This window comes from Danio aesculapii, chromosome 2, assembly GCF_903798145.1.
Source record: "Danio aesculapii chromosome 2, fDanAes4.1, whole genome shotgun sequence".
NCBI classification, from domain to species: domain Eukaryota; kingdom Metazoa; phylum Chordata; class Actinopteri; order Cypriniformes; family Danionidae; genus Danio; species Danio aesculapii.
In genome coordinates, this window is record NC_079436.1 from 21325239 (window position 1) to 21337253 (window position 12015).

The window sequence follows — 12015 nt, forward strand, 5'->3', positions numbered from 1 at the left end:
ATTACAAATTCAAAATAAAAGGGCCAAATAAATAAGTGTTTGGTATAAAATGGCAGTGTCAAATTCTACATTTGCAAGGAAAGATGTTTTGAATTTTTATAAAATGTTTATTACAAATAATTAGTCTGTGGAAACAATGGGTTTAAAACGAACAAATGCCTAATATCTAATAGATTTGTGCTTGGTTTAATAAAATATTTATTTGTGTGTAAAAATGGATCTTCCGTTATGATCATATCATGATAAAACATCATAAGTGATGAATATACCATCATTAAAGGCAAGATATAAGCTGATCTTTTCATTAAAATGCCCACAAACCACGATAACGGTGTTCTATATTTAGCTGACTTGTGTATTTTATCAGAAGTGTTGAGGAAGCTGATGTCATATGATCTCGATTGCTGGTTTGGTTTCACAGAAAACGGAAAAACCAAATATGCATTAATATGTTGTGTTTTATTAGCCTGCACAGAGCAGCATTCTAATACAACCTTAAAGTGTATTTAGTATGCTAAAACAGAGCTGCTGCTTGCTCATGATCATGACTAGTGGACTGGCATAATAAAAGCTCAGCTGTCAGCATTATTGTTTTGCTTTGACAGCGGACTCTGTTTCATAATACCATGATAAGTTCTGAATACTTTAGTTCAGTGGTGCCCGAACTCAGTCCTAAAGCATCGGTGTCCTGCATAGTTCAGCTCTAACACCAATCAGATACGCCTGAGCTAGGTAATCAAGCTCTTGCTGGAAACATCCTTGACAGGTGTGTTGAGGCATGTTACAGCTAAACTCTCCAGGACAGCGGCCCTCCAGGACTGAGATTGGGCACCCCTGCTTTAGTTCATCCATGGCCATGATGTCTGCAGGAGTCCTGTAGGATGTAAAGACAATCTCCCATGACTCCACAGTCAGTCACAGCATCATCAAACTACACCTGTTTGTTGTGAATACACACCCTCTAGTGCAAAAAATGATACTGTGCATTTAATTCGCTCAAAACCAGTGTTTCCTATCCCAACCCTGTTCATGGAGGCACACCAACGGTACTTATTTTGGATGGCTTCCTTATCCGAGCCATTAACTTCAGGTTTTGGAGTCTCATCTTATGTTCTGATGAGTTAATTCTGGTGTGTTTCATTAGGTTAGAAAACAAAAATATTGTTGTGAAAGTCAGTCTATGTCCAGTCTCTATAGAACGTTCGACTGTTTTGAACTCGACCAGCAACTTGTTCAAACTTGAACAGAAAGCATTAAGACAACACTCATCACCAAAGAGGACACCTTTAGCCTAAACAGGCTAAATTGGATTTTTGTGCAGGATCGGGAGTGAAGGGATCTTCTGAATGTGAAGAGAAGCGTAGCAGCTTATGGGGCCGTTCACATATCGCGCATATACATATCAAATATTGCGCGCGATCGCATTTCCCAGGCGCATAGTTGAAAAACGCCTGTCACGTGACAAGAACTGTCTGATCAGCTTTATACTTTGTAAGGAATATACACATTTTGGTAGAATATTTACCTCAGACAAACACAGAACACCCAAACACTGCTTTTTCATACTATGGATGTCAGTGGTTACAGGTATCCAGGGGCGTTGCTAGACATAAAGCTCTACTGGGGCACAGCTTCCCCCTTTCCCCCTATAAAAAAAAATTATATATATAAAAAGTATTATTGTTATTATACAATTATTATTTTAAATAAATAATAAAAATTTATCCTAAATGTAACTGGAAAACAATCTCAAAAACTGGAGTGATGCTAGAAACGTTTTTTTTTAACATTCTTTTGCAAGAACATTAATTTTATTAGAATAAAATTCTATAGAATACAAAAAGAAGATATTTTATAAGATTTATTATATGTATTTTAAGATATATTAAGATTATTACATTATGAGATTGTAGAATTATATGCGTGTTGTTTTAGACCCGACTCATGGCTGAAAATGACGTCTATGGTGGCATGTTTTTTTTCTGTGCCTATGCTCAGTTTGCTTTTTGATTAAACTACACTGCTTTCACCAGCGTTGGTTCGGTTGCACATAGAGAATAACGTCTTAATTTTGGGATTACCGCTCTTAAAAAAATACACTTGCATATAAAGTAAAAAGTATCTCAAAGCATTTACTGGGGCTCGTTCCCCAGTAAATAGGGTCTAGCGATACCCCTGAAGGTATCCAGTTTTCTTGATGTCCTTCTTTTGAGTTAAAAAAAAAAAAAAAAAGACAAACCGGTTTGGAACAAGTGAATGAGAGAATTGTAAGTTTTGGGTGAGCTCTCTTTCTCTTCAGCTCTTTTGAATATGTCAAGCTGCTGTGATCAACCCATTGTAATGTTTTTCAGTGAATATTAAATTACTGAAAGAGCTGCAGTATATTTAGTATTTTAATAGGTATATTTTACTCTGATTACTTATTAAATCTAATAAATAGTAATGTAATCAGATTACAATATTCGAATAGTAATCAGTCATTTGTAATCAATTACTTTTTAAAAGTAACTTAACACTGCTCACAATATAAAAATGCTCCGTTTAACCATGAATTTAAATTCCATCTTCTAAATCTGGTTTGACAGCTAAACTTCAGAAGATAAGCACTTATACAATTAATTTTATTAATTAATAATTTTATTAAATAAATGCTCAACAACTCCTATTCTTAAATAGGAAGTCTGTGATCTTCATAATGTGCTTCCTCAGTTTTGAACACTTGATATCTACACTAGAACAGCTTGCATACATAGTTTCTCCCTTTCAAATGTTTCTAATGGATACCTTCTTTCACCATCAGATTTGCACCAGAGATTTGAAGTAGCTATGCACTCCTGAAAAAAGAAAACTCGGTCACGATTTATTCACCCTCAACTTGTTCCAAACCTTCTTCTACTGAACACAAAGATGTTTTGAAGAACGAGGAGGAAAAAACAGCCATTAACTTCCATCATATTTTTGTTCCTGTTATGAATGTCAATGCCTTTCTACAGTATATATTCCTCTGTGTTCAACAGATTAAAGAAATTCATTAGAGTTTAGAACCATCAGAGAGGACATTTACATATTTTGGGTAAACTATCCCTTAAAGAATGATAAAAATAATTTTAAAAAAGTGGAGTGAAGTGGAGACTTGGGAAAAATGAGCATTTCTCCAATCTCTTTTTCTCTGGATGAAGCTGAAAACTGGTTTTGAATAATTTATCTTTATTTCTGTTTTATAGAGATGTATACAGTTGGCAATGTGTTCATCAGAATGGCTGATGTTATGGGACAGTATGGAGAACCACATTTAATACAACAAACAATAGTATGCAACTACTTAAAAGACAAAGATAAAAACGAATGCAGGTTTCAAAACTAAAGAAGTGCTCCTGTGTATTTGTTAGTCTACTCTATACAATTGTTCCTCTGCTAAAACTGGTATATCTATTAAAAAACACCAACAACAACAACAACAACTGCTGTTTGACTAAGATTAAAAGTGAACACACTGACAATTAATGCCCTGAATGCATCTTTGCCACTATGGAATACTAAATACTAAATACGAAATATGTAAATGAGCATACTAAAATGTATCATATTTTACAAATATAAAAAAAGTGAATATTAAATGTGAGACCATCATTTAACAACTTCAAAATAGTTGTAGTATGAACTTTACGTTAGCCTATTAAAATCCCTCAAGCTACCTCATAGGTTTTTTGCAGAGCAGATGTTTTTCGATGATCTCGGATACAGAAGAGAAGCTGTGTGTGTATGTGTGTGTTATTCTGTATCCGTAACCATGATGTGAACGAACAGCCTGGCCGAGGAAAGCAGGTTTCCGTCCTGAGTGAGCAGAGGCATGTGACGATATCCTGAGGAGAACAAACACAAACACACTCTTAACAAGCCACTCACTGCGATCAAAACAACTCTTGCTGTAAAGCGAAGTTTAAACAGCTTTGTTTAAGCATTTTTTTGTTAACAGACAAGTCATGAGTTAAAATATTGGCTTTGTGTCATTTAAACATTAATATAAACATCTAAAAAAAACAAACACTTTTAAAATTGTATTAAAAAAGTAATCTGAATGACAATCTTGTTGTTTTTAATTTGTAAGAAAATGTCGTCTGTAACTTGAGTGAGAGGGCTTGACAATTTTCAGTTTTTACAAATTATAGTTGGAGTAAAAAAGCCTATTATAAACTCAGACGTGTGTATTTGTGTTTATACAACAGTTCTGTCTGGTTCTCAAATCTGATTGGCTGATAGCTGTGCGATATTCTGCAATAACCCCACTCCTACAGCCTCCTCACCCTTGTGTATTACTCCGCCCACATATAGTGACAGCAGATCAATAAACTCACTACAGTCTAACAAATATTGCAGCTGTTGGACAACATAATGTTCTTTTGAGGCTTTATTAGTTGTTTATATTGCAACTATGCAGTTTATTTATAAGGATAGTGCCTATTTTAAACATTTATAATTTTGGAGAGACAGCACGTTGGCAGCTATTAGCCTGTCTTTGAGCAAACCAAAGATGGTTGACATTATTAATCCACAAGATGATGACAGAGACCACATAATAAGCCCTTAGAGGAGAAAAACCCAGCGTAATTTCAAACTACAGCTGATCAAATCATTATTAAACTGGTGAGTGACATTCTCAGTCGATCTCTCTCTTTTGTGTTGCACTGCGGTATTTATACCATAGTAATTGTAGTGTACTGAGTGTGAAATGGGACTCTCCTATTAGGAATGTATGTATTTTGTGTTGGCCACTCTTTCTATAACCCGGAGTTACTTTTTGGTTGGCCATCTGTTTGTTTCTAATGAATCTTTTGTTTTTGTTACTGCAAAAGAAAGAAAGAAGAAATGGCCGCATGTGTTTAGCATTTTTCTTTATCACAAATCTGGAAGTGTTTGCTTTGCTTTGGCTTTTTCGGAGTTAATTATTGTGATCTCTCGATTGCAACAGAAATACTGGGAAATCTCTGTAGACTGATGACATTTCATGCTGTTTAGCTTTATAATCTTAAAATGTGAGCAAAAATGACCTGTTGTCATCACTTCAGACATTACGCTAGAGAATCCTTCAAATACTAGCTTTAAAGTGGCAATGGTTTCTGCTGTTCTGACGTCAGCTGCAGATGTGAATGAATGGCGGAAGAAAAAGTAGTTCCTCATACAAAAGGATTTTTAGACTCTGTGTTTGATTTTCTTTTTTAATATACACAATTATGGAGTCGAACTGTTGTATAAACGCAATATCACATGAGTAGCAGTGCGATGTGGCTGTATTTAGTCACTGGTGGGGGGCACTAAGGAATTGACCTTAGAATGTGAAAGAAATGAAGCCTGCCTCGAGCCAACTTCCACTCTAAATGGTGTGTTGATGCTCATTTCCGAAAAAAGGGCTGAACTCTGATAGAAAAGAGAAGTCAACGGTTTGTTGTATCTGCATTGTTTGAGGTGACTACATCTTGAGCAAATGGTAACAACTGTAGAATGGGGATGGGTATGTGGTACAGAGAACCATCTCAGACAAGGGGTGCTGAAACTACATTAACAGAGAGATGGAGGGAACAGCAGCGTCAACATCCAAGCAGCAACTTCATTAACATTTAGATGCAGTAAACTAAAACTGTATAAAAGGAATACGTTTAAGAAGGTTCAGGGTTCATTCTGTATTTGAGACTGCTATGCTGAATAAACATCTTTATTGATATCTTCTACATCCTCCTCAGTTTTCTTAAAAAAAGATATATATATATAAATTATATACATGTATATTAATTAAAAACGGCTTTGATTGTAGCTAAAATAAAAAAAAATAAGACCATCCAGAAGATCAAACATTATAGGAAATACTGTGAAATTCTTTGCTGTTAAACATCATTTGGGAAAAAATTGTTTAATAATTCTGGCTTCAACTGTACATGTTAACCACAATTCATTATGGAAGCTATGAATGTTTTTACTTCAAAGTGCCTTTTAAAGGGTGATATGTGTCAGTCAGAACACATCAATTTTCTTCTGTTGAACATATAAGATATTTAGAAGAATGTTGCAAACCAGTAGCCATTCACTTCTGTTATTTTATTTTTTTTCTAAAATGAATGTTCGGGCTGGGCGATAAAATCGATATCAGTATTTATTGACCGGACACCATTGACAAGAACAATAAAAAAATGTTTGGTATGAAGTTTCAGTATGAAGGCTATAGTTTTATTAAAAACACCTTGGAAGAAATGCCAATAAGCTTAGGGTGTAAGTTACACCTAGTTAAAAAAAACATCTGAACTTTTCTAAATGCTGGGAGTGCACCGCGATTCATGCAAATAGAACTAACCAATCTGCTTCACACTTTGTAAGGATTATACACATTCCAGTAATAACGGCAGACTAATTACCAGAGACAATCACAGAGCATCCAAACACTGCAGTGCTTTTTACTTTTCTACATAAACTTGCATCAGAGCTGCAGCAATGGTTTGTCGATTTGTAATCCTCTGACAAAACACTTGATGGTCACCTAGTTACGAGAGACACCATAGAAAATGGGGAAGGAATCCACGTGCTCCCACTTGTCACTTCAGGTCAGAATAACAGTGCAGTGAAGAGATTGGCGATATCCTTACATCTTTCATTTACAGAGTGGCTTTTTGGTTTCTTTTCTTGTGCATCCCAGCCACTAGCTCCCCTTCTGAAAGAGTTTTTAGCATGGCGGTAATATAGTCATTCAACTTCACATGTTGCAACGTTGCAGTATGTATTTGAATAAGGATGGCTGGTTCCTTTACTTGAAAGCTCAGATTTGATCACCATAATTTGTTTTGTTGACAGAGTTTGAGGTTTACTGTATCATTATTATTCACACATTGCAGATGTTGATCTACCTTTGCCATTGCACACATTGTCACATTTTATTTATCAAGTTTAAGGGCCCTATCATACACCCGGCGCAAAAAGGCGCAAGACGTGTTTCCACGTCGTGTTGCTATTTTCAGACCAACGAAACAGCAATTTTCCCGTTTTCCGCCACGTTATTTAAATAGCACTTTGTGGACTCATGGGTGTTTCGGTCTAGAAAAGAGGTGTGTTAAGGCGCATTGTTGGCGCGTTGCTATTTTGAGGAACTAAAATAAACTGTGCAATACACCAGCTGAAAGCAGGTCTAAAGTCCAGCACAGAGCGCATTAATTGTGCACCTCAGGATGTACAGCAATATGCAAATATCTTTACAAATGAAAAAGAATTAAGAGATTATAATATTTTTTTAAATATTACTTTCTACATAAATATAAAAACCACTGCCTTCATGCCTTCATCTCAGGGGGCTTTTTTTTAGTTAATTTATGACAATTTGCTTTGGTATAATGTTATTATTAGCAGTATTATTTATTAAATGCATATTCATATTTGTTTTATTAAAAACAAGCTTAGATTTGTCCACCTCTCAGGTTTTGCACCATATGTTGCATAGCATGTGTTTTAGGATATAACTCCGTTTTTTGACCACACTTCGTTATTATTGTTCATTTATTCGTTTTTGGAAATTAGAACTGAATTTAGAAATAGTTTTGAAACAAAATTATTGTGCTTAACAAATGAAATAAATTATGCAGGCTAATCGATGTCTGTGCGTACAACACATTTCCTTATCCACGAAAGAGAGAAAGTGAAAGGAAAAGCCAAATGGAGGAGACTCATTCTTTATCCTCGCGCTGCAGATGCTTTGTTTAACTGTTTTCTCGCTAGTGAAGCGTTCAGATTTTCCCACTTACAAAGTCCGCCATGTAAATAGCAAATGCGCCATGGCGCGACACAACTGAGTCTTAAAGGGAATGGGAGATGAGAGTCTGATTGGTTTATTCTCAAAACACACCCATAACTCATTAAGAGAATAAGCACAGCGTTATTACAGCGTATTTTTCCATCCTTAACACAGCAAAAGTGGATTCAGACATGCCCTTAATGCTTTTGCACCCTGAGCTTTAGACTTTGCGCCTAGATCATTAAAATAGAGCCCTAAGAGTCTCTTTAACAGTTGTTTATTTTGTTGTAAAGAGCACCGATATTTTGTTTAAATATTTTTGATTTTGACTATTAAAAATGTATTGTTTAAAAATATTCAATACTTATGGATACCGAATGATATGAAACATGATATTGTGATTTTCTTTTGCAATGTCGTTGAGCCCTAATGGAAGTAAAAGGCTACCGTTTCCAGAATCCTTCAACATAACCTCTTTTCTGTTGAACACAAAAGAGGTTGAGCAAGTGGAGTGCCAGTAAATGTCCGAATTTTAATTTGTGAGTGAACTATCCTTTTAACACCTCACTCTCTTACAGGACAGAAGTGCACTGACCGTTCTTCAAGCTGTTGAAGGGCAGCGTGTACTGGCCGATGAACTCGTTGTTCGATGTGATGTCGTAGTCCTCAATCAAGAAACGCACCAGGGCCAGATCTGGCACACACACCTCCAGCTCGAAGTTTTCATTCCACATGGGGTTAAAACCTACACAGGAAAGACGAACGATCAGGAAAAAAAACATACCGATTTTCAGAATAGTCCAGAGTGAGAGTTCAGTGTTTTTTTATTACCATTGTTCTTAATGTAGGATGTTTGTATAGTTGTTGTATCAGCAGGCACACCGTACACCTGCACCTTCACAATGGGGTCGACAATGGCGGACTCTCTCTTGCTCACTTTGGGCAACTGCTGGGCTGTGATCACCTTGACACAAAACACACATAAAACATTCAAGAAAACTAATCCAGTAATTCTAGACGGCCTGAAAAATCACAATTTAATGTAAATGTCACTATTCTCACATGAAAAAAGTTAAGAGGCTGAATTGAAGACTTATAGTTCCCTAATACACTTAAAAACTGTCATTTACTCATCCTCCACTTGTTCCAAACCTGTTTCTGAGTTTCTTTCTTCTGTTGAACACAAATGAAGAACTTTAGAAGAATGTTGGAAACCAGTAGCCATGTACACCTGTAGTGATTTGATTTCTACTATGGATGTCAATGGCTACCAGTTTTCTTTGTCTTTTTTTTCAAACTGGTTTGGAACAAGTGAATGGTGTGTAAATTTTCATTCTTGGGCGAACTATCCCTTTAAGAAGGAAACTGATTAAAATATCAGGACCCACATTCAAGGAAAAACTACAGCCTTTCCGAAGAAATGCGAGCGCCCGGCCATCGTAATCCACGTGCGATCATAACATTAACGCTGGACTGTACTTTATAGTCAGGATGTGAAACTATCGCAGAGAAGTATCACACTTCACCAGACTGAGAGAACAGGAGGTGCAACGTCTACATCTCGTTTCAAAAACCCAGCCTATAAGAGTCTAATTTTAAGCTGTCGGGACATGTTCTATGGGTAGCTTTAATGTTTACTCGCTTTTCTGCCTTCCACAAGGGCCCCTTCTATAGAATTATAAAGGGGGGTTTTCCCTTGGAGCCTTCAAGTGATGGCTCGAGTGTAGTCATAGTAATGACCTCAGGTATGGAAGTACACTTAATGGAGTTCTTAAGGTTAATATAGTTTTGTTTCGGTTTATTTTGTTCAAGGGACGATATGTATTAAGATACTTTTAATATTAGTTTTCAAGTTTACTGTAAAATATGAAGATTGCTTCATTTAACGTTAATGGTGTACTCAGTCCAGTTAAAAGAGGGAAAATTTTGTCAAAACTTAAAAAGGATGAGCAGAAGTAGTGTTTCTACAGGAAACACATTTAAATGATACAGAACACTCTAAACTAAACAAAATGGGTTATAAAGAGGTATACTTTGCATCTTACAAATCTACGTAAAAGAGGAGTAGTCATACTTGTATCTAAACTGTTGAATTATGAACATATATCAGACATAAAAGACAAGGAAGGAAGATTTGTATTGATAATAGGAAAACTAGAAGGAAATTTGATACGTTTTTTGAATGTCTATGCTCCCCCTGGTTCGGAGTGGAATTTTTATCCTAAAGTATTCAACTTAATTGTTACTAAAGTCCAAGGAATTCTAATATGCGGAGGTGACTTTAACATACATTTAAATCCAAAGTTGGACTGCTCCAGAAACACTAAAGACTTAAAGCCACTAACCAAAAAGGTGAATTGCCTGTTAAAAGAGATAGGACTTATAGATGAATGGAGAGAATTAAATCCTAGGGTACAGGATTATACACATTATTCTCATCCCTGCACAACATACTCTAGAATAATTACTTTTTTACTCTCAAAAAAGATCTGCATCTAATTGAAAAATGTGATTTGGGTACAATAGATATCTCAGATCATAGTCCTGTTTATTTGTCAGTGGGTCTGAGTAAGAAACAAAAGGTCAACAGTTTGGAGAATGAATACAGATATATTAAATAATTCACAAATTAGGCAAAATTTAAAAAACATGATTAAAAACATAATTTTTTATCATTATTATTTTATTTTTTCATATGTATTTTGTGTTGTCACTTGTCACTTTATGTACACTGGAAGCTTCTGTAGCCAAAACAAATTCCTTGTGTGTGTGAAGCACACTTGGCAATAAAACTGATTCTGATTCTAATCATACTTGGAGATGATTGATAATGAGGAGGTGACACCATCAATACTCTGGGATGCACTGAAGTAGTTGTAAGAGGGAAAAATATAGCCATTACATCTAATTTGAAAAAACTGAGAAAGCAGAAAAATAAATAAAATAAATAAAAAAAACATAGGACTACAATGAACCAGAAGGTGAAACAAGATCTTAAAAAAACAATTAAGGACATTGATGAAATATATTGTAAAGAACTACAAAATAAACTTTTGTTCTTAAAACAGAGACATTATGAAGCATGGGGGAAATCATTAAAACTGCAAGCATACAGACTAAGAAAACAACAAGCTGATAGAACCATCAATAAAATTAGAAACCCTCAAACAGGGGAGATACATAGTAAACTAGAGCAAATACAGCAGAGTTTTGAACATTTGTATAAAAGCTTTATATTCACAACCTAATAATAATTATGATGTGCAGATAAATTCTTTTCTAGCCACATTAGACCTATCTACAGTGTCAGAGCAACAAAATAAATCCCTATTAGCAGAAGTTACCATGGAGGAGTTAAAAGCAGCCATAAAATAGGCAAGTAAATCGCCAGGAGCTGACGGTTATCCCGCAGAATGCTACAAATCCATGTTTGAGCACTTGGCTCTAATTTTATTAAAGGCTTTTAATTGGGTAATACAAAATAATTAAATCTTACCCTCATGGAGAGAAGCTATTATATCAGTTATTCCGAAGGATGGTAAAGATAGAATGGATTGTGGTAATTATCGGCCAATTAGTGTGTTAAATGTTGACTATAAACTTTTCACTTCTATTTTAGCACGGAGATTAGAAAAAAATTCTTCCAGAAATTATTAATTTGGATCAGACAGGCTTTATTTGTCAAAGGCAAGCAGCAGATTACATCAGAAGAACTCTACACATTCTTAACTTCATTTCAAACCACAAAGTAGAAGCTGCCATGTTGAGTTTAGGTGCTGAGAAAGCCTTTGACTCGGTGGTTGGAGTTTTCTATGTAAGGTATTAGCAAAATTTGGACTTCACAATAATTTTATTGAAATAATTAAAACATTATATGATATGCCTCAGGCAAGGATCAATATTAACAGGGACTTATCTGGTTCTTTTAAATTAGAGCGGGGTACGAGACAGGGGTGCCCGATTTTACCCCTTCTCTTTGCCTTATTTATTGAACCTTTAAGCCAATGGATTATGCAAAATTACGCAATTAAAGGTATAGATATGGGATCTGGAGAGCATAAACTAGCCCTCTTTGCTGACGATATATTGATATATATGTGTGAACCTTCTAAGTCACTTCCAATACTATTTAACTTTCTTGAAAGATATGAGGCCATATCTGGTTACAAACTTAATGTTACAAAAACTCAAGTATTAACATAGAACTATAAACCACCAAGACAACTTAAAGAGAAATATAACTTAAA

At 35.3% G+C, this 12015-nt stretch overlaps 1 protein-coding gene across 2 annotated transcripts in view; it reads right to left on the bottom strand.

Moving 5' to 3' along the window:
* Positions 1–3190: 3190 nt before the first annotated feature.
* The window catches only part of plcd1b (phospholipase C, delta 1b), a 51828-nt gene continuing 43003 nt past the window's right edge, over positions 3191–12015 (bottom strand). For both annotated transcript variants that reach the window (XM_056474646.1, XM_056474639.1), the window contains exons 13-15: positions 8600–8732; positions 8364–8513; positions 3191–3863 (exon numbers count right to left, since the gene is read on the bottom strand). In XM_056474646.1, the coding sequence (XP_056330621.1) occupies positions 3772–3863; positions 8364–8513; positions 8600–8732 (375 nt within the window). In that variant the 3' untranslated portion in view covers positions 3191–3771. The remainder of the gene's footprint in view (positions 3864–8363; positions 8514–8599; positions 8733–12015) is intronic.